The sequence below is a fragment of the Pezoporus flaviventris genome, unplaced genomic scaffold (assembly GCF_033815535.1).
Source record: "Pezoporus flaviventris isolate CSIRO_AGI_PZ_B2104156 unplaced genomic scaffold, CSIRO_AGI_Pfla_v1 ptg000116l, whole genome shotgun sequence".
Taxonomy (NCBI): domain Eukaryota; kingdom Metazoa; phylum Chordata; class Aves; order Psittaciformes; family Psittacidae; genus Pezoporus; species Pezoporus flaviventris.
The window spans coordinates 3,502,848-3,525,147 of NW_026892664.1; the positions used below are offsets into that span (position 1 = coordinate 3,502,848).

General features: G+C 52.6%; 2 protein-coding genes across 2 annotated transcripts; one reads left to right on the top strand and one right to left on the bottom strand.

The window, feature by feature from the left end:
- Positions 1-9,520: 9,520 nt before the first annotated feature.
- LOC133282212 (olfactory receptor 14C36-like) lies at positions 9,521-10,516 on the top strand. Its single transcript, XM_061478273.1, has one exon. It carries the CDS (start codon positions 9,539-9,541, stop codon positions 10,514-10,516), a length of 978 nt encoding a protein of 325 aa, XP_061334257.1. The 5' UTR covers positions 9,521-9,538.
- Positions 10,517-20,941: 10,425 nt separating this feature from the next.
- LOC133282339 (olfactory receptor 14C36-like) lies at positions 20,942-22,024 on the bottom strand. The gene has a single exon (XM_061478363.1). It carries the CDS (start codon positions 22,003-22,005, stop codon positions 21,028-21,030), a length of 978 nt encoding a protein of 325 aa, XP_061334347.1. The 5' UTR covers positions 22,006-22,024; the 3' UTR covers positions 20,942-21,027.
- Between the last annotated feature and the right edge of the window lie 276 nt (positions 22,025-22,300).

A 22,300-nucleotide genomic window follows, 5' to 3' on the forward strand; every position in this document is an offset into this window, starting at 1 on the left:
AGACATAGAAGAGACTTACAGTCATAGAGGTGTCTTAGAGTCATAGTGGAGTCATAGAGGAATTATAGAGGTGTCATAGGCGCATCATAGAGGAGTCATAGGGGCGTCGTTGAGGAGTCTTAGAGGAGTCATAGAGGACTCCTTGAGGGGCCATAGAGGGGTCTTAGGGGACTCTAAGAAAGATCATTGGCGAGTGTCGTGGGTTTAGCAGTAGCAGTCATTTTTCTCCTTCTTAGTAGCTGGTGCAGCGCGGTGGTTTTGACTTTCGGCCTGGGAACAGAGCTGATAACACCAATGTTTTTAGTTTCTGCTCGAATGTTTTGGTCTGACGAAGGATTTTCTTGTTATTTCCTTTATCATTATTATTATTGGTGGTAGCAGTAGTGATGTGTGTTAGACCTTAGTTACTAAACTGTTCTTATCTCAACCTGTGGGAGTTGCATTCTTTTCGATTCCCCTCTCCCTTCCTCTGGGAGTAGGGGGCGGGAAAGAAAGAGGGGAGTGAGTGAACGAGCTGCCTGACTGGTTTTAAACCACAACAGTTCTTTTTGGCACCTAAGGTGGGGCACAAGGATTTGAGATAACGACAGATCTGACCAGGTTACTAGTAGCTCATCACAATGCCGATTTATTGGCTCTCAGAATTGTTCCTCTTCATCTCAAATTTTCAGACTGTTGTAACTTACTTAGAGCCAGTATTTGCTGTCTCAGTGTTTATCAAGTGTGGGGTTTGGGCTAAGGTTCTTGTCTCACTGTGCTTTATGGCAATGATTTGTAATATAGGTGGGCTCCAGCAGCAGGGCGGGACGGACGTGGCCATGGACTTGTACCTGTACCTGTACACTGCTCTTCTCCGTCCTGGCCCTCGTCCTCACCTCCATCTGTAAGAGGCTGCGGGGAGCCGAGGGGGAGTGGCCCAGTTAGCCGGCAGCTGCCGAACTGGCCCGGGAGAGCAGCCCTGGGGACCAAGCAGCGGCGGGAGTGGGGCTGGAGGTCGGCAGGCAGCAGCTGCTGGTGGGGGATGTCAGGGCTGTCGAGGGGCAGAAGGAGGTGGCTGCAGAGTAGCGGGATAAGGCGGTGGAGTAGCCGACACGTGTGACCGAGCCCAGCCCCACGACGGCCGAGAGCATTCCCTGGAAGCTGCCAGCCGAGCCCCAGGAGGATGCAGGAGACCACGCAGCATTTCCCAGCAAGGCAGAGGAGGAAGATCTGGACTCAGGAAAAGGGAAGATGGTGGTGGGAGTGCCAGCAAGCACAGCAGCTACCCCAGCCCCAGTGACAAGTACAGCAGCATCGTTTGAGAGGTCTGAAGGTTTTGAATGGCCTTTGGGTACCCTTGGGACCTGCCTGCTGATTGTGGTGGGGATCAGCATGTTGGCACACACGCAGACTGTGTTTTACCCACCACCATTTTGTCTGATCTCAAAAGTTGAGCAGAGTCGGGTTTGGGTCTTGTCTAGGGTTAGACGATGAAATAGGAGCACCAAGAGATTTTCCCCAAGGCTGTACAGTCATGAGTGGCAGGGTGTGTGGGACAGTATGGACAAGTATCTAGTCCACTGGGCCCCTCCAGTGCTTTGGAAGCATCCGAGATGGAAGGCAGCTGTATGGAGTCCCCAGCAACAAGGTGCAGAAACTTCTGAAAGGGACAGTGAATTATTTTGAGCCTGGTGGGCCCATGGCACTTCAGGCCATCAGGGCAGAGATGCAACATAGAGATGGACTCATGATGGAGGGGTGGACTTAGCAATGGACGCTATTGCCCAGGTGATTCATGTCTGTGAACACTGCACACTGCCTCTCCTGTTCTGAAAGACTGGTATAAGAGATGAAACATGATATCATGGACAGAACGGACTCAGCAGCTCTATAGGGATTGGTCCATGCCCTAAGAAATGATCCCTTTCTCACTGTCTGTGTGTATACATGAATGTATATATGTAAGAGAAATGGCACATTGAAAATGTAGGATGTGAGCATGACGTGAATGGTGTGCAATCAGGGCTGGATACTGGTTTAGCAGTAGCGGTCATATTTCTCCTTCTTAGTAGCTGGTTCAGCGTTGTGTTTTGACTTTCGCCCTGGGAACAGAGCTGATAACACCAATGTTTTTAGTTTTTGCAAAGTCATGTTTATTCTGACCAAGGGCTTTGTGAGCCTCATGCTCTGCGAGGGAGGAGGGGAAGCCGGGAGGAAGCAGAGACGGGACACCTGACCCAAACTGACGAAAGAGGTGTTCCATACCACCAGACGTCATTCCCAGGATGGAACTGAGAGTTACCTGGAAGGGCTAGGACTCCAGGTTAGAGGAGGTATCGGTCGGTGCTTGGTCAGGCTGCGGGGCAAGTTATCTGTCGGCTGGTGCTGAGGTGTTGTATTCTCTTCCCTCGTTACTTCCTTTATCATTATTATTATTGGTGGTAGCAGTAGTGATTTGTGTTATTCCTGAGTTAGTAAACTGTTCTTATCGCAACCAGTGGAAGTTGCATTCTTTTTGATTCTCCTCTCCTTCCCTCTGGAAGTAGGGGGAGGGCAAGAAGCGGGGGGGGGTGAGTGAACGAGCTGCCTGACTAGTTTTAAACCACGACACTTGCCTTGCCTAGCCTTGCCTGACTTGGCCTGGCCTGGCCTTGCCTTGACGTGCCGTCCTTCCATTGCCTTGCCTTGTAATGCCTTGCCTTGCATTGCCTGGCCTTGCCTGTCTTGGCCTTGCCTGGCATTTCGTTGCCTGGCTTTGTCTTGCTTTGCATGTCCTTGCCTGTCCTTGCCTTGCCTTGCATTGCCTGGAATTGCCTTGCCTTGCCTGTCCTTGCCTGTCCTTGCATTGCCTTGCCTTGCCTTGCCTTGCCTGGCCTTGCCTTGCCTTGCTTTGCCTTGCCTTGCATTTCCTTGCCTGGCCTGGCCTGGACTGGCCTGGACTGGCCTTGCCTGGCCTTGCCTGGCCTTGCCTTGTCTTTCCTTGCCTTGCATTGCCTTGTCTTGCACTGAATTGCCTTTCCGTACCTTCCATTGCTTGACTGTCCTGGCCTAGCCTGGCCTTTCCCCTGCTTGACGTGGCCTGTCCTGGCCTTGCAGGGCTTGCCTTGACTTGCCTTGCCCTTCCTGGGCTGGCCTGGCCTTGACTTGCCTGGCATTGCCTTGCTTTGCCTTGCCTGGCCTTGCCTTGACTTACCTTGCCTTACCGTGCCTGGCCTTGCCTGGCATTGCCTTGCCTGGCCTTGCCTTGCCTTGCCCTGCCTTGCATTGCTTTGCCTTGCCCTGCCTTGCATTGCCTTGCCTTGCCCTGCCTTGCATAGCCTTGCCTTGCCTTGCCTTGCCTTGCCTTGCTTTGCCTTGCCTTGCCTGCCCTTTCTTTGCCTTACCTTGCCTGGCCTTGCCTTGCCTTCCCTTGCCTTGCATTGCATTGCCATGCCTGGCCTGGCGTTGCCTGCCCTGGTCTGGCCTTGCCTGTCCTTGCCTTGCCTTGCCTGTCCTTACCTTGCATTTCCTTGCCTTCCCTTGCCTTGCCTCGCATCGCTTTGCATTGCCTCTCATTGACTTGCCCGGCCTGGAATGGCCTTGCCTTTCCTTGCCCTGCCTCACCTTGCCTTGCCTTTCCTTGCATTCCCCTGCCTTGCCCTGCCTTGCCCTGCCTTGCCATGCCTTTCTTTCCCTTGCCATGCCTTGCCTTGCCTTCCTTGTCTTCCCTCGCCTTGCCTTGCCTTGCGTCTCCTCACCATGCCTTTCCTTCCCTTGCCATGTCTTGCCTTGCCTTGCCTTTTCTTGCCTTCCCTTGCCTTCCCTTGAATTGACTTCCCTTTCCTTCCCTTCCCTTGTCTTGCCATGCCTTGATATGATTTTCCTTCCCTTGCCATTCCTTGTCTTGCTTTGCCTTGCCTTGCCTTGCCTTGTTTTGCCTTGCCTGGCCTTCCCTTGCCTTGCCTTCCCTTGCCTTGCCATGCCTTGCTGTGCCTTTGATTCCCTTGCCTTGCCATGCCTGGCCTTCCCTTGCCTTGCCTTCCCTTGCCTTGCCATGCCTTGCTGTGCCTTTGATTCCCTTGCCTTGCCATGCCTGGCCTTCCCTTGCCTTGCCTTGCCTGGCCTTCCCTTGCCTTGCCTTTCCTCACCTTGCCATGTCTTGCAATGACTTTCCTTCCCTTCCCTTGCCATGCCATGCCTTGCCTTCCCTTGCCTTGCCTCACCTCGCCTCGCCTGGCTTCGCCAGGACTTTCCTTCCATTGCCATGTCTTGCCTTGCCTTGCCTTGCCTTCACATTGCCTTGCCTCTCCTAGCCTAGCCATGCCTTTCCTTCCCTTGCTTTTTCTTGCCTTGCCATGCCTTGCCAGGACTTGCCTCGCCTTGCCTTGCCTTGCCTTGCCTTGCCTCATCTCACCTCGCCTTGCCTGGCCTTAAATGGCCTTGCCTTGCTTTTCCTTGGCTGACTTTGCCTTGCGTTGCCTCGCTTCGCCATTTCTTTCCTTCCATTGCCTTGCCTTGCTTTCCCTTCCCTTGCCTTGCCTTGCTTTCCCTTCCCTTGCCTTGCCTTGCTTTCCCTTGCGTTGCCATGCCTTTCCTTCACTTGCCTTGCCTTGCTTTCCCTTCCATTGCCTTGCCTTGCTTTCCCTTCCATTGCCTTGCCTTGCTTTCCCTTGCGTTGCCATGCCTTTCCTTCACTTGCCTTGCCTTGCCTTGCTTTCCCTTGCCTTGCCTTGCTTTGCCTGGAATCGCCTCACATCGCCTCACCTTGCCTCGACTAGCCTCGCCCTGCCTGGCCTGGAATGGCCTTTCCTTGCCTCGCCTCGCCTCACCTCGCTTTGCCTCGCCTTGCCTCCCCTTGCCTTGCATTGCCTTGTCTTGCCTTGCCTCGCCTCACATTGCCAAGTCTTTCTTTCCCTTGCCATGCCTTGCCTTATCTTCCCTTGCCTTCCCTTGCCTTGCCTTGCATTCCCTTGCTTTGCCTTGCCTTTCCTTGCCTTGCCATTCCTTGCCATGCCTTGCCTTGATTTGCCTTGCATTGATTTGCCATGCCTTGCAATGCCTTGCCTTCCCTGGTCTTGCTTTGCCTTGCCTTGCCTCACCTCTCATCTCCTCGCCTCTCCTCACGTTGTTTCGCCTCGCGAGGATTTGCCTTGCCTTGCCTCAGCTCAACTCGCCTCTCCTAGCCTTGCCTGGCCTTTAATGGCCTTGCCTTGCCTCGCCTCGCCTTGCCTTGCCTCGCCATTACTTTCCTTCCATTGCCATTCCTTGCTTTGCCTCGCCTTGCCTTGCCTCGCCTCGCCGTTACTTTCCTTCCATTGCCATTCCTTGCCTTGCCTTGCCTCTCCTTGCCTGGCCTTGCCTTGCCTTGCCTCACCTCACCATTACTTTCCCTTCTTTGCCTTGCACTGCCTTGCCTTGTCTTGACTTGCCTAGCCTCTCCTTACCTTGCCTTTCCTTTCCTTTCCTTGCCTTGCCTTCCTTGCCTTGCCTTGCCTTCCCTTCCCTTGACTTGCCTTCCATTGCCATGCCTTGCCTTGCCTTTTCTTTCCTTCCCTTGCCTTGCCTCGCTTTACCTCTCCTCACCTTTCCTGGACTTTAATGGCCTTGCCTTGCCTTACCTTGCCTTGCTTTGTATTGCCTTGCCTCGCCTTGCCTCACCTCGTCTTTCCTTGCCTTCCCTCCACTCACATCACCATGCCTTTCCTTTCCTTTCCTTTCCTTTCCTTTCCTTTCCTTTCCTTTCCTTTCCTTTCCTTTCCTTTCCTTTCCTTTCCTTTCCTTTCCTTTCCTTTCCTTTCCTTTCCTTTCCTTTCCTTTCCTTACCTTACCTTACCTTACCTTGCCTCTCCTCGCCTCACTATGTCTTTATTTCTGTTGCCCTGCCTTGCTTCGCCTCGCCTCACCTCGCCTCGCCATAACTTTCCTTCCCTTGCCATGTTTTGCCTTGCCGTTGCCTTCCATTGCCTCGCATCGCCTCGCCTCGCCATGCCATTCCTTCCTTTGCCTTGCCTTGCCTTTCCTTGCCTTGTCTTGCCGTGTCTTCCCCTGCCTTGCCATGTCTTGCCATGCCTTTCCTTCCCTTCCCTTCCCTTGCCATGCCTTGCCTTGCCTTGCCTGGCAAGGCCTGGCCTGGCCTGGCTTGTCCTTCCCTTGCCTTGCCTTGCCTTGCCTGGCCTTGCCTGGCCTAGCCTGGCCTGGACATGCCTTGCCTGGCCTTGCATTGCCTTTCCTTTCCTTGCATTTCCTTGCCTTGCCTGGCCTGGACATGCCTTGCCTTGCCTAGCATTGCCTTGCCTTGCCTTGCCTTGCCTTGCCTTACCTTGAGTTGCCTTGCCTTGTCTTACCTTGAGTTGCCTTGCCTTGTCTTACCTTGCCATTTCTTGCCTTGCCTTGCCTTGCCTTCCCTAGCCTTGCATTGCCTTCCCTTGCTTTGCCTTCCTTTGTCTTGCATTGCCTTGCCTTGCCTGGCCTTGCTTGACACAGATCTCTTGCTGTGTCATGTGCACTTGCCACTTACTGAGGAAAGTATCCATGGGCTAGGAAAGGAAACAGCGCAGGAGGGAATTTTTAGCTAATTGTAGCTCTTCCTGGTAAATCCTGTAGGGCTCTAGCATCTTGTTCCATATTTTCCGTGGTCACTGGAATGGGTTTCACTATTAAAAAAAGTATTTCATTTTCTACTTCCCTGTGTTCCAGGAGAAACAGCAACAAGGGCCTCCCCTTGTGCCACAGTTTGTGACACTGGGCAAGACGTGACAAGGAAAACAGATGGACTGGTACTTGTGGAGAAGCCTGTGGCCTGTAGAGCTTCATCAGGGACAAGGACAGGTTTCTGTGTAAGCACTGACTCAGTTCAGCCCAGCTGTGCTGTAGTGAAGAGCAGCACCCCCCCCTCGCTGCCCTGTGCGGAGTCGGGGCTGGGGTGCGTGCTCCCCACCCCTTCTCTCCTGCCTCCTTTCTCTGCAGTGAAACAGAAACTGTGTTCTCTGAAGAAATTCTTTCCCGTGAGGGTGGTGAGACACTGGAATGGGTTTCCCAGAGAAATCCCGAGTGCTTCTTGTGAAACTGTTTAGGATTGCTGAAAGAATCACTTCCACAGATACCAGCAAAAGTGATTTTAATGTGAATTTCTAAAAGCAGGATTCTTCAGGATTTGGTGGCGAGGCCCCACTCCACCATCTACAAAAAGAGATTGTGTCAGACTTGGCAAGGATTTATCCAGGACTGGATTCAAGTGATTTATACAGCATTGAACTGAAATCATGTGTATAGAAACTGCAAACAGAAAGGAATAAGGGAGACCCTCTTGTTGAGTCACGAGGTTCAGACTGGATCTCTTTGCTTTCTAAGTTCCCTCTCTGAGAGCAGTCTGCATGCAGCTGGATTCCATCTTAGTCTCAGGCCTGCTATTCATCTAAAGAATCACAAATGCCAGCTAGCAGCAGTTTGCATTTGTAAACTCAATCACAGGATTTCTAACAGCACTTGATCACTGAAGCTAATATACACGCACCTGCAATTAAATATCCAACCTAACACAACACACTGAGAGGGAGCTAGATGGCTGTGCACAGATCGAGATGCATTCCACCCCGTAAATAAAGTCAGTCCATCTTTCTCAGAGTGCTGTGCTCACCTCTTGCTGCTGTGCCAACAGAGTAGCACTGAATTCCAGGTACAAATTGAGGGTGATGTTTGGTTGCTTTACTCAGTTGTTAAGAATTTCCTAAATGGGTTTAAATACAATTATATACATGGACAGGTTTCTGCATCAACATAATTTGTCCAGCTGATTTCTATGCTCTAATGTATAGCAGAATGTTTAACAACAAACAGAATAGGATATAAATTTGTGAAATTAAGGTAGGATGTAAAATTCAACTTTAAAGCCCCATTTGCTGTTGGTGAACATCCAACCAGGGTATCCCACCAGAGATGTTGTCATGCTCAGTGTGTGGACTTCCCAGAGATAGGTTAATGGTTGGACTCCATGTTCTCAAAGGGCCATTTTTAAATTAACTGATTGATTGTAAGAAATGAAGATTTTTATCCTTAAATCTTTGTATCATCAGAGAAATGGCACTGCAGGAAGGCAGTGTGCCTCCCAGCTGAGGGAGGGAAGATCAGTGCTTGCTTCAGGCTGTTTCCCATGGTGTTTCCCTGGAGCCCCAGGGAGCCCTGCAAGGAGCACAGGGGGGGCAGAGGCAGAGCCACCTTGGGCTGGGCCTCTGCTGCTGAACTGGGACCGAGGGGAGACCTGCGAGACACAGGGAGCTTAAAGGCACTTGGCAGTGGAGGATGCTGAGGAGGAGGAGAAACCTTCTGAAGGAGAAACCTTCCCAGCCCTGTCTGTGGTAATGCACTGGGTGCAGGGCAATGCAGCTGCAGTTTCTCTCTGTGTAGATAAGGAGGAGGATGTGCTGCAGAGCAGGGCTTTCCCTGCACCATGCAGGGACAGGACAAGGCAGGTCCCTTGTGCCAGGGCTGGCTGCAGGGTGTGAATGTGGGTGTGCAGGCAGGGGTGCCCAGCGCTGCCCTTGCAGCAGGGTCCCTGCAGCCCAAAGGCTGTGTGCAGGGGCAGGGACTCTGCTGCCTGCCAGGGTCAGCACTCAGCCTGCCCGGGAGCTCCCCATGGAGCTTGGGGGGAGCTGAGGGGAAAGGAGAAACCCCTGGCAGGGTAAGGGAAGTGCTGGGTGGGTGACGCTGCTCCAGTCTGCCGTCACTCTGAGCACTTCTTCAGAAGGTCCTTCTGAAAGACACTGAGGCATCATTTACCTGATAGGGAAAGATGCTGAGCTTTGATGTTTTTCCCTCTTGGTGGGCAGGTTGGGCAGTGGGAGCTGGGAATTTACTTCTCTGATTTGGGGGAGGCACCGAGAGTCTTGTGAGGGCTTGTGTGAGCTGCTCCTGAGCCCCTGCACAGGCAGGGGTGTGCAGGGCAGAGCTGAGCACACAGCCCATGGCATGGGCTCTGGGAGTACTGAGAGGGAGCAGAGGCGGACACAGGGAAGCAGCACCTGGCAGGGACAGCCCCAGGCAGCAGAGACATGGGCAGGGAGTGGGGGGAAAGTGCAGCCCAGCCCTGGGGAGGGTGCGTTCAGGCAGCTCACTTGGGGTCTGGCACTGGAGGTGGCTGCTGGCTGTGCTCTGCTGCCCACAGCCCTTTGCTTCTCAGTGTGAGAGCTCTGTGGACTGTCCTTTGAAACCGTTCTCCCCTGCTCTCAGCACAGGACAGATGTTTGTGGGTGTTCTTAAGATCAATTTGTGTGTGAAAGCACCTTACAGGCAGTGCAAGTTTGAGCACAGGGCAAGTGGGAGAGGACTGAGGGACACTGCAGCTCTCTTGGTTCTGCAAAGAACTGAGACTTTTTGCCTGATGCAATGCTCTTCTGATTGTACCTAGGAAGAAGCCTCAGCAGTGTAATGACATGACTGGTGATGATGCTGAACCTCTCCTGTCCTGCTAATATGTGCTCAGTTGTGAATGTGTAAACTGAACTTCTGTATCTGACATCCCTCCTGTCCTGACCTGTCACCGCCTTTTTCTCCTCTGACGGTGCCCCATGCCCAGAGGCAGCAGATGTCCAACGGCAGCTCCATCACCCAGTTCCTCCTCCTGCCATTCGCACACACGCGGGAGCTGCAGCTCTGCCACTTCTGGCTCTTCCTGGGCATCTCCCTGGCTGCGCTCCTGGGCAACGGCCTCATCATCACCAGCACAGCCTGCGACCAGCGCCTCCACACCCCCATGTACTTCTTCCTCCTCAACCTCTCCCTGCTGGACCTGGGCTGCATCTCCACCACTGTCCCCAAATCCATGGCCAATTCCCTCTGGGACACCAGGGCCATCTCCTACACAGGCTGTGCTGCACAGCTCTTTTTCTTTGCCTTTTTCATGTCAGCAGAGCATTTTCTCCTCACTGCCATGTCCTACGACCGCTACGTGGCCATCTGCAAGCCCCTGCACTATGGGACCCTCCTGGGCAGCAGAGCTTGTGTCCACATGGCAGCAGCTGCCTGGGGCAGTGGCTTTCTCACTGCTCTGCTGCACACAGCCAATACATTTTCACTGCCCCTGTGCCGAGGCAATGCTGTGGAGCAGTTCTTCTGTGAAATCCCCCAGATCCTCAAGCTCTCCTGCTCACACTCCTACCTCAGGGAAGTTGGGCTTCTTGTGGTCGCTGCCCTGATTGCTGTTGGCTGTTTTGTTTTCATTGTGGGGTCCTATGTGCAGATCTTCAGGGCTGTGCTGAGGATGCCCTCTGAGCAGGGACGCCACAAAGCCTTTTCCACGTGCCTCCCTCACCTGGCCGTGCTTTCCCTCTTTGTCAACACTGCTGTCTTTGCCTACCTGAAGCCCCCCTCCATCTCCTCCCCATCCCTGGATCTGGTGGTGTCAGTGCTGTACTCGGTGGTGCCTCCAGCAGTGAACCCCCTCATCTACAGCCTGAGGAACCAGGAGCTGAAGGATGCTGTGAGGAAGCTGGTGACCAGATGTGTTTCAGCAGATACACGCTGCTTGCTTTACCCTGGAAAGGGTTTCCAGTGTAGGTCATGACAGGCCATGTCTGTCTTTCCTGCTTTACATTTGTTTTCCTATTTCAATTTGTGATGATATTGTCTTCATAGAAATGTCAGTTTTCATCTCCTCCGAATTAAGTTGCCACTCGTGTTATGTGACCCACAGACTTTGTGTCACTCTGGTCTCTGATTGTATTTAAGGGAAATAAATGATCCTGCAGCAACTTCTTCTCTGTGATATGTCCTCACATGTCAGGAATGAAGGGGAATGAAAGCAGCTTTCTGGCTGCTCCAGCTCTGGGATGGCTGCTCTGTGCCTGCAGCAGGAAGAGCTCTGGGGGAGCCCAAGGCCCAGGGCTGTTCTGCTGGTGTGGGAAGATGGGAAGGCATGGGGGGGGGGGGTTCAGAGCTCTCAGGGTGTCCTGGGCAGGAGAGCAGGGGACACAGGGGTCCCTGCAGGGATCTCCCCTGCGATGGCACAGGCAGGGGCTGCCTGGCTGAGAACAGCCCATGGGAAAGGTCTGCGTGGGCAGGAGCTGGACAGGAGGCAGCAAGGGAGGACAGCAGCATCGTGGGCTGTATGAGCAGGAGCACGGCAGGAGAGCAAGTGAAGGGATGATCTGGAATCCTCCATCCAGGCTTCAGATCCCCAGTTCAGGAGGGGGTTTAATAATGGGCCCTCAGGTCAGGAGATACTAGGGCACGGTGCCTGTGGGGAGAGTCTGGGGGAGCTGGGCTTCTCCAGCCTGGAGAAGGGAAACCTGTCCTTGTCCCTGATGAAGCTCTACAGGCCACAGGCTTCTCCACAAGTACCAGCCCATCTGTTTTCCTTGCACAGTGTCACAAGCTGTGGCACAAGGGGAGGCCCTTGTTGCTGTTTCTCCTGGAACACAGGGAAATAGAAAATGAAATACTTTTTTTAATAATGAAACCCATTCCAGTTACCACAGAAAATATGGAACAAGATGCTAGAGCCCTACAGGTTTTACCAGGAAGAGCAACAATGAATTAAAAATTCCCTCCTGTACTGTTTCCTTTCCCAGCCCATGGACACTTTCCTCAGTAACTGGGAAGTGCACATGACACAGCAAGAGATCTGTGTGTTTGCTGCACATGAAGGTGAACAGTTCCTTTTGGTGTTAGAGCTGTAGAGTCAGATTTATCTCCAAAGCAACTCAACCATGGACCAAGGAAAGAGTCAGGGAATTTTCAGCTGTACCTGCAGTGCCCTGCAAAGGCAAGGCAAGTCATGGCCAGGATGCGCAAGGCAAGGCAGGGCAAGGCGAGGCAAGGTAAGGCAGGGCAAAACAAGTTATGGCAAGGCAAGGCAAGGTAAGGCAAGGCCAGGAAGGGCAGGGCAGGGAAGGGCAGGGTAAGGCAAGGCACGGCAAGGTAAGGCAAGGCCAGGAAGGGCAGGGCAGGGAAGGGCAGGGTAAGGCAAGGGCACGGCAAGGTAGCGCAAGGCATGGCAAGGAAGTTCAAGGCAGATCAAGGCAAGGCAAGGCAATGAAAGGCAAGTCAAGTCAAGGCACGGCAAGGCAGGGTAAGGCAGGGCGAGGAAGTTCAAGGCAGATCAGGGCAAGGCAAGGCAAGGTAAGGCAAGGCCATGCCAGGAAAGGCAAGGCAAGGCAACGAAAGGCAAGGCAAGGCAAGGCAAGGCAAGGGAGTCAAGGCCAGGTGAGGCCAGGGCAGGCCAGGCAAGGCCAGGCAAGGCAAGGCGATGCGAGGCACGGCAGGGAAAGGTGATGTGAGGCAAGGCGAGGAGAGGTGAGTCGAGCCGAGGCAAGGCAAGGCAAGGGAAGGAAACTCCTCACAAGGCCAAATGAGGTGAGGAGAGGGGAGGCGATGCGAGGCGAGGCAAGGCCATGCAAAGCAAGACCAGGGAAGGCAAGGCACTGCAAGGGAAGGAAAGGCATGGCAAGGCAACACAAGGCAAATCAAGGTAAGGCAAATCAAGGCAAGACAAGGCAAGGCAAAGCAAGGAAAGGCAAGGCATGGCAAGGCATGGCAAGGCAAGGAAAGAAAAGGCAAGGCAAAGCAAGGGAATGCAAGGGAAGGCAAGGGAAGGCAAGGAAAGAAAAAGCAAGGCATGGCAAGGGAAAGAAAAACCTGGAGATGCAAGATGAGGTGAGGCAAAGCAATGCAAGGCAAGGCAAGGAAAGCCATGGCGAGGTGAGGCAATGGGAGGCGATGCGAGGCAAAGCAAGGTAAGGCGAGGCAAGGCGAGGCAAGGCGAGGCAAGGTGAGGCAAGGCGAGGCAAAGTGAGGTGAGGCGAAGCGAGGCAAGGCAAGGCAAGGCAAGGCCATTCCAGGCCAGCCAGGGCGAGGTTAGTGCAGGCAAGGTGAGGCGATGTGAGGTGATTCCAGGCAAAGCAAGGCAAGGCGAGGAAAGGAAAGGCAAGGAAAGGAAAGGAAAGGGAAGGAAAGGCATGGCAAGGCAAGGCAAAGCAAGGCAAAGCAAGGCAAGGCAAGGGAAGGGAAAGCAAGGCAAGGCAATGGAAGGCAAAGCAAGGCGAGGCAAAGCCAGGCAAGGCAAGGGAAGGAAAGACCTGGTGAGGCGAGGCAACGCAAGGCAAGGTCAGGCAAGGAAAAGCAAGGCAAGGCCATTTAAGGCCAGGCAAGGCAAGGCAATGCAAGGCAAATCAAGGCAAGGCAAGGCAAGACAAAGAAAGGGAAGGCAAGGCAAACCAAGGGAATGCAAGGGAAGGCAAGGGAAGACAAGACAAGGCACGGCAAGGGAAAGAAAGGCATGGCGAGGCGAGGCAACGCGAGGCGAGGCAAGGCGAGGCAAGGCAAGGCAAGCAAAAGCAAGGGAAGGAAAGGCATGGCAAGGCTAGGCGAGGCAAGGCAATGTGAAGGCAAGGCAAGACAAGGCAAGAAGGCATGGCGAGGGAAGGAAAGGCATGGCGAGGTGAGGCAACAGGAGGCAAGGCAAGGCAAGGCGAGGCGAGGCAAGGCAAGGCAAAGGGAGGCATGGCGAGGCAAGGCGAGGCAAGGCGAGGCAAGGCAAGGAAAGGCCATTCCAGGCCAGGCAGGGCGAGGCTAATTGAGGCAAGGTGAGGTGATGTGAGGCAATTCCGGCAAAGCCAGGCAAGTCAAGGGAAGGAAAGAACTGTTGTGGTTTAAAACCAGTCAGGCAGCTCGTTCACTCACTCCCCCTCTTCTTTCCTGCCCCCTACTCCCAGACGTACAGAGAGGAGAATCCAAAAGAATGCAATTGCCACGGGTTGAAATAAGAACAGTTTAGTAACTAAGGTCTAACACACATCACTACTGCTACCACCAATTATAATAATAATGATAAAGGAAATAACAAGGGAAGAAAATACAACATCTCACCACCAGCCGACTGATAACTCAACCCCCCCAGCCTGACCAAGCACCGTCTGATACCTAGTCCAACCCTGCAGTCCTCTAGCCCTTCCGGGTAACTCCCTGTTACATCCTGGGCATGACATGATGTGGCTTGGAATACTTCTTTGGCCACTTTGGGTCAGGTGTCCCGGCTCAGACTCCTCCCGGATTCCCCTCCTCCCTCACAGAGCATGAGGCTCAGAATGTCCTTCGTCAGATCAAAACATTTGTGCAGAAACTAAAAACATTGGTGTTATCAGCTCTGTTCCCAGGCCACCGTGCTACACCAGCTACTAAGAAGGAGAAAAATGACTGCTACTGCTAAAGCCAGGACACTTGCCAATGACCTTTCTAAGAGTCCCCTAAGACCCCTCTGTGACCCCTCCAGGAGTGCTCTATGACTCCTCTAAGACTCCTCAATGACACCTCTATGACTCCTCTATGATGCCCCTATGATGCCTCTATGATACCTCTATGACTCCACTATGACTCTAAGACACCTCTATGACTATAAGACTCTTCTATGCCTAACTTCTCCATGACTCACTCCCCTACAATTCCTCTAAGACTCCCCTATGACTCCTAGATGACTCTACTATGACTCATCTATGACTCCTCTACAACTCCTCTATGAGTCAATGACACTGTGACTCCTCTAAGACTCCTCTAAGACTCCCCTATTACTCTCTATGACTCCTCTATGACGCGTCTATGACGTGTCTATGAAGCCTCTATGACTCTCCTATAATGACTCTATGATGTCTCTATGACACCTCTATGACTGCTCTATGAATCTATGACACTAGGACTCCTCTATTCTTCCAGTATGACTCCCCTATGACTCTTCTTTGACTCCACGATGACTCCTGTATGACTTCTGTATGAGTCCTGTATGAGTTCTTGATGACTCCTCTCTGAATCTGTGACACTATGACACCTCTAAGACACCTCTATGACTGCACTACGATGCCTCTATGACCCTTCTATGACTCCACTATGACCCCTCTATGACCCCTCTAAGACGCTTCTATGACCCCCTAGGACTCCACTATGACCCCATTACGACCCCTCTATGACCTCTCTATGACTCCACTATGACTCCACTATGACCCCTCTATGACCCATCTGTGACTCTTCTATGAATCCTCTATGACTCCACTATGACTCATCTATGACTCTTTCATGTCTCCTCTAGGACACCTCTACGAATCCTCTGCCATTCCTCTACGACTCCTCTACAACTCCTCTACAATTCTTCTACGATTTCTCTATGACACTATGACTCCACTATAACTCCTTTATGACTTCTGTATGAGTCCTTGATGACTCCTCTATGGCTCCTCTATCAATCTATGATACTATGACTCCACTATGACACCTCTATGGCTCCTCTCTGACTCCTCTATAACACCTCTATCACTCCTCTATGACTCCTATATGACTCCTGTATGATTCCTCTACGACTCTATGACTCCTCAAGGACTCCACTATGTCTCTTCTGTGACTCCAACATGACTACTCTATGTCTCTTCTATGAATCCTCTATGACTCTATGACTCCTGCATGACTCCTCTATGACTCCTTTATGACTCCTGTGTGACTCCCCTATGACTCTTCTATGACTCCACTATGACTGATCTATGATTCTACTATGACTCCTCTATGACACCTCTAAGAATATATGACGCTATGTCTCCTATATGACTCCACTACAACTCTTTTATGACTTCTCTATTTCTCCTCTATGACTCCACTATGACTCCTCGATGACTCCTCTTTAGCTCTATGATACTATGACTCCTCTATGACTCCTACATTACTCCAGTATGACTTCTATATGACTCCACTAGGACTCCTCTGTGACTCCTACATGACTCCACTATGACTCCTCTATGATTCCACCGTGACTCCTTTATGATTCCACTGACTCCTCTATGACTCCTCTATGAATCTATGACACTATGTCTTCTATATGACTCCACTATGACTCTATCATGATTCTCTATTACTCCTCTATGACTTCACTATGACCCCTCTATGACTCCTCTATGACACCTGTATGACTGTTTTTGACTCTTCTATGACCCCTCTATGATTCCTGCATGATTCCTCTATGACTCTATGATGCTAACACTCCTCTATCACTTCTCTATGACTCCTCTATGACTCCTTTATGACTCCTCTATGACTTCTCTATGATCCCTCCAAGGCAGCCAGAAGTGATGAAGATTGTTGGAAGAAGTAAATGACCCTCAGAGACCACCACCACAATTCTGTACGCAGGCGGGGAACTTTCTGGAAAATGATGTAATCCATATATAGCTTTATGAATATGTACGTATGCCCAGGGACTATGAAAGGACGGCTTGTGTGGCAATTGAGAGACACACGTTAGGAGGAGCTATCCCCCGTGTTTCCTGGCGCCGCAAGAAAGAATACCTGCTTGTCAGCTTGAAAACTTTGTTGGTGAGTTTGTTCCTGGAGTTTTCTCTGAGATCACCTTGCACATGCAGAGCCGTGCACTGCAGCAGCAGCGTCTCTCTGGCCTCCTGCTGCCACTGGCTGTCAGAGGCTAGAGGCACCTCAGCCCTGCGCTGTTGTCGACCTGGTCTGCCCTCACCTGGGGGCCCAGCGCCCAACATTCCTGACTCATGGTGACACTGCTGGCTCTGCGGATACAGGGGCAGGAGAAGGGCCCTGGCTGATGCTGCTCCTTGTGGTGTCGTGGTGGCTGCGGAGGTGACAGCCCTGGAGCAGGCACCTGCATCTCCTGGTGCCTGGGATGTCCTTGGTGGCTCCTCAGCTGTTGGAGCTGGTTCTGCTGACACAAGTGCTTCACCCTCCTCTTGGTCCACCCAAGAGCCGTGCTGAAGCTGAGGGAAACCACATCCACTCTTTGCCTCCTCACGCACAACTGCAGGCCCTCAGCTTGGCCAGGCAGCAGTTACCCTTCGGACAGCTTTTAGGTGCCCAGAGATGTCACTCAAGAGGACTCTGATGCTGGCACACGCCTCACCAAAGGCAGCTTGTACAGCCTGTGTCCCCCTGGGTTGCCCTTGGCACCCTTATCAAAGGTAACTGCAACATGTCCGTGTCCTCTCTCCCAAGAGACCTCTGCCAATCCAATGGCCTTTCACAAGGGGCATCCCAAAGGAATGTCCATCTTCCCCTGTAACTGCACTGCCACTGTCCTGCCTGTTACATTGCGTCCTTCATTCCTCTCATCTTTCATAGATTTTCCTTTCAAATAACCCTTTCACATAACTTCTATCAGATGCCCTTTGTAATCTTCCTGCACTCGGAAACCTCCCCAGTTCCCTGGAAGACAATCTGGAAGACTTGACAAAAACTTCACGGTGAGACATGGCTCATCAGGGTTTAATGAGTCCCATGGTGTATTTGGGCTGAGTCCTTGAACCTCAGGTGCTGAGAGGAGACTGAGGAAACCTCTCAAGAAGTCCAAGTCAGAAACAAAGCCCCAAGTGCCTTCAGCATTAATGGGCCCGACTGAGGGCTGTTGCTGACAAAGCCTCCCCAGGGACTCGTTAAAGGAAGTATCTGCAGGCTGTGATTAGAGGAGACAAAGGCAAAGTGCAGGTGTCTGATGGTGAGAAAACCCTTGGTTTGTTTGATGATGCAGAAAGGCCAAGCCCTGACCACAGCCCTTGGAGAAGCAGAGCCTGAAATTCTGAGAAAGAAAGTTTTCCTCATAAACCTTGATGAAAGAGGCAACTGCCATAGCCCAGGGCACAGAGGCCTTTTGCTCTTTTGGGCCTTTCAGCCATGCCACAACCCTGTCATCTCTGCTTCAGGCTGTCCTACACTGGCCCATGCCTGCACCTCTTTCCCTTCAGGCTGTTGACCCCCATCTTGCTTTCCCACCTAGCTCTCACCTGGCATTTCTGTACCTTCAGTCCCATCTCTGCACCCATGGCTGTCTGTTCCTTGAAACACAAAGCCATGGGCTGAGCCAGACTTCCTCTGGGTGACCTCTTGCACCACAAGTCCACCTTTTGAGAGACATTTCTCTTTCCTAACTTTGAATCTGAACCATCCAAGCTGCAATTTGCAGAAGTTTCCTTCTCTTCCTGCTAGCAAGAAAACCTACATCATCTCTGCAGCCACATTTCACCTAGTTGTAGGCTGCTACTACAGTGTCAATTCAGCAGGTGGAGTGAATATCCCTTAGCAAGCTGATCTAAAGGAGGCTTCTAGAAGAATGGGTGATGCCATCAGTAGAGAGAACTAAGCACCATGGGAGAGCAGTGGGAAAAGGCAATGGTCTGGATTGAGAACTTCTTGGCAAGAGCCAAAAAGAAAAGGTGGTGTCCTTGGGTGCAAGGTACCCCATGCTCTGGGGACAGGGCACCTCATGTGGGACACCTTCTTGCCTGTAGCACCCTCTCTGCTGCACACACCCCACTCTCTGCCTGCACTCACAAGTCTCTCACAGAAGCTTTGCACCTCCCCTGCAGCAGTGACACCTCACTGCAGGAGGTTCCTGCATTCCCCAGGCTCAGGGATGGATGCTGCATTCCAGGCAAGTTTGGGTAGTGCAGAAGAGGGAGACAGGAAGGTGGGCTCATGGGGCATGATGAGCAGCGTTCAGGCACCCCCAGCAGTGGGCATTCCCCATGTGCCACACTGAGGCATGTTCCCATGAGGGAAACTTCTCAGATAGCCTCTGGTTTGTCCAGGGCCTGCAGCCACACTCCAGGAACACCTACTCCTCCTTCACCTACCGACACCAACTGCCCCCCACCGCTGGGCTCTGTCCTGCTGTAAGGATTTGTAAAAGCCCTGAACCATCGCCTTGCTTCTTGCTGACTTCCCTCCACCCTCTCTCACCTCCCTACACACTGTTCATTGCTACCAGTAACTAACTGAAGAGTTAAGAAGCTCTCAAGGCTTTCCTCAGGGGGTGACCATGTTTCTCCATTCACCACTGATGGATCCACTGAGTGCCAGGTGTGAGGTTCCTGCAGAGGCAGAGAAGTCCCTGGGCAGAGCCCTGCTACCGAGAGGGGTGTGCAGGGCAGAGCTGAGCACACAGCCCATGGCATGGGCTCTGGGAGCACTGAGAGGGAGCAGAGCTGGGCACAGAGCAGCAGCTCCTGGCAGGGACAGCTCCAGGCAGCAGAGATATGGATGGGCAGGGAGTGGGGGCAAAGTGCAGCCCAGCCCTGGGGAGGGTGCGTTCAGGCAGCTCTCTTGGGGTCTGGCACTGGAGGTGGCTGCTGGCCGTGCTCTGCTGCCCACAGCCCTTTGCTTCTCCCCATGAGAGCTCTGCGATCTGCCCTTTGAAACCGTGCTCCCCTGCTTTCAGCACAGGACAGGTGTTTGTGGGGGTTCTTAAGATCACTTTGTGTGTGAAGGCATCATATACAAGTGTTGTAAGCACAGGGCAAATGGGAAAGGACTGATGGACACTGCAGCCCTCCTTGCTCTGCACTAAGCTACAAGGAGCTGAGAACTTCTCCCTGTGTCAATATTGTTCTGACTTTCTGTCATACAAAGAATGTTTTATAGCCAGACCCCCCCCGAAAAAAAAAAACAAAAAACACCTCAGCAGTGCTATGCCAGTAAATAAATAACACAGTCCAAATGACTCTAAGGCCATGCTGAGCCTCTCTTGTGCAGCCCAGACTCACTTGAGTCATGAGTACAAGTAGTGAACCTTACAATGAAGTTGGATTTCATCTGTCATCCCTTGTGAACATCAGAGGTGGACAAAGCACTGCTTCAGAGCAAAGCTGACTCCCATTCAACCTGGCCTTGAACACTGCCAGGGATGGGGCAGACACAGCTTCTCTGGGCACCCTGTGCCAGTGTCGCACCGCTCTCAAAGGGAACAACTTCATCTGAATGTCCAAGCTAAATCTTCCTTTTTTCAGCATAAAGCCATTCCCCCTTGTCCTGTCACTGCACAGCCTCATAAAAAGTTCCTCTCCAGATTCTTTGTAGGCCCTGCTTAGACACGGGAATGTTGCTAAGATGTCTCCCTGGAACCTTTTCTTCTCCCGGCTGAAGACCAACATCTCTCAGCCTGTTTCCATTGGAGGCGTGCTCCAGCCCTTGGAGCATCTTTGTGACTCTTCATAAGCCCATCATTGTAGGATCAGAAGTGAACAGGGGTTGGAAGGGACTCCAGGAGGTCTCAAGTCGAACCCACCAGGAACAGGGTCAGAGCAAGTGGTTCAAGGCTTGATTCAGGCTGAGTTGGCAATCCTTAAGGCCAGAGACTGCACAGCCTCTCTGGGTGACCTGATGCAGCCCTTGCCTGAGCCGATGGGAACAAGGTTTCCTTCTGTCCTGCCTGAACCTCTCCTCTGTCACTATCCCCCACTGCCTTTTGTCCTCCCACCAGGCACCATGGTGAGGAGCCTGGCTCTGTATTCTCCATGTCCTCCTTACCGCTACAGGCAGCCAGTCCCCAACAGCCTTCCCTTCCCAAGATCTCAGGTCCCCATCAGCCTCCCCTTCTCCAGGCTGGAGAAGCCCAGCTCCCACAAACTCTCCCCATAGGCACCGTGCTCCAGTATCTCCTGACCTGAGGGCCCACTACTAAACCCACTCCTGAAGTGGGGATGTGAAACCTGGATGGAGGATTCCAGATCATCCCTTCCCTTGTTCTCCTGCCGTGCTCCTGCTCATACAGCCCACGATGCTGCTGTCCTCCCTTGCTGCCTCCTGTCCAGCTCCTGCCCACCCAGACCTTTCCCATGGGCTGTTCTCAGCCAGGCAGCCCCAGCCTGTGCCATTGTAGGGGAGTTTCCTGCAGGGACCCCTGTGTCCCCTGCTCCCCTGCCCAGGACACCCTGAGAGCTCTGAACCCCCCCCCCCAATGCCATCCCATCTCCGCACACCAGCACAACAGCCCCATTAATTGGGCTCCCCAAGAGCTCTTCCTGCTGCAGGCAGAGAGCAGCCATCCCACAGCTGGAGCAGCCAGAAAGCTGCTTTCATTCCCCTTCATTCCTGACATGTGAGGACGTATCACAGAGAAGAAGTTGCTGCAGGATCATTTATTTCCCTTAAATACAATCAGAGCCCAGAGTGACACAAAGTCTGTGGGTAACACAACACGAGTGGCTACTTAATTAGGAGATGAAAACTGACATTTCTATGAAGACAACATCATCACAAATTGAAATAGGAAAACAAATGTAAAGCAGGAAAGACAGGCATGGCCTGTCATGACCTACACTGGAAACCCTTTCCAGGGTAAAACAAGCAGTGTATATCTGCTGAAACACATCTGGTCACCAGCTTCCTCATAGCATCCTTGAGCTCCTGGTTCCTCAGGCTGTAGATGAGGGGGTTCACTGCTGGAGGCACCACCGAGTACAGCACTGACACCACCAGATCCAGGGATGGGGAGGAGATGGAGGGGGGCTTCAGGTAGGCAAAGACAGCAGTGTTGACAAAGAGGGAAAGCACGGCCAGGTGAGGGAGGCACGTGGAAAAGGCTTTATGGTGTCCCTGCTCAGAGGGCATCCTCAGCACGGCCCTGAAGATCTGCACATAGGACCCCACAATAAAAACAAAACAGCCAACAGCAATCAGGGCAGCAACCACAAGAAGCCCAACTTCCCTGAGGTAGGAGTGTGAGCAGGAGAGCTTGAGGATGTGGGGGATTTCACAGAAGAACTGCTCCACAGCATTGCCTTGGCACAGGGGCAGTGAAAATGTATTGGCTGTGTGCAGCAGAGCAGTGGGAAACCCAGTGCCCCAGGCAGCTGCTGCCATGTAGACACAAGCTCTGCTACGCAGGAGGGTCCCATAGTGCAGGGGCTTGCAGATGGCCACGTAGCGGTCATAGGACCTGACAGTGAGGAGATAATACTCTGCTGACATGAAAAAGGCAAAGAAAAAGAGCTGTGCAGCACAACCTGTGTAGGAGATGGCCCTGGTGTCCCAGAGGGAATTGGCCATGGATTTGGGGACAGTGGTGGAGATGCAGCCCAGGTCCAGCAGGGAGAGGTTGAGGAGGAAGAAGTACCTGGGGGTGTGGAGGTGCTGGTCACAGGCTGTGCTGGTGATGATGAGGCCGTTGCCCAGGAGCGCAGCCAGGGAGATGCCCAGGAAGAGCCAGAAGTGGCAGAGCTGCAGCTCCCGCGTGTGTGCGAATGGCAGGAGCAGGAACTGGGTGATGGAGCTGCTGTTGGACATCTGCTGCCTCCGGGAATGGGGCACTGTCAGAGGAGAAAAAGGCAGTGACAGGTTAGGACAGGAGGGATGTCAGATACAGAAGTTCAGTTTACACACGACTGAGCACAGGAGAGGCTCAGTGTCATCTCCAGTGATGGCATTATACTGCTGGGCTTTCTTCATACATACAATCAGAAGAGCATTGCATCAGGCAAAAAGCCTCAGTTCTTTGCAGCTTAGTACATAGCCTAGAGAGCTTCAGTGTCCATCACTGCTTTCCCATTTGCCCTCTGCTTACACTTGCACTGCCTGTAAG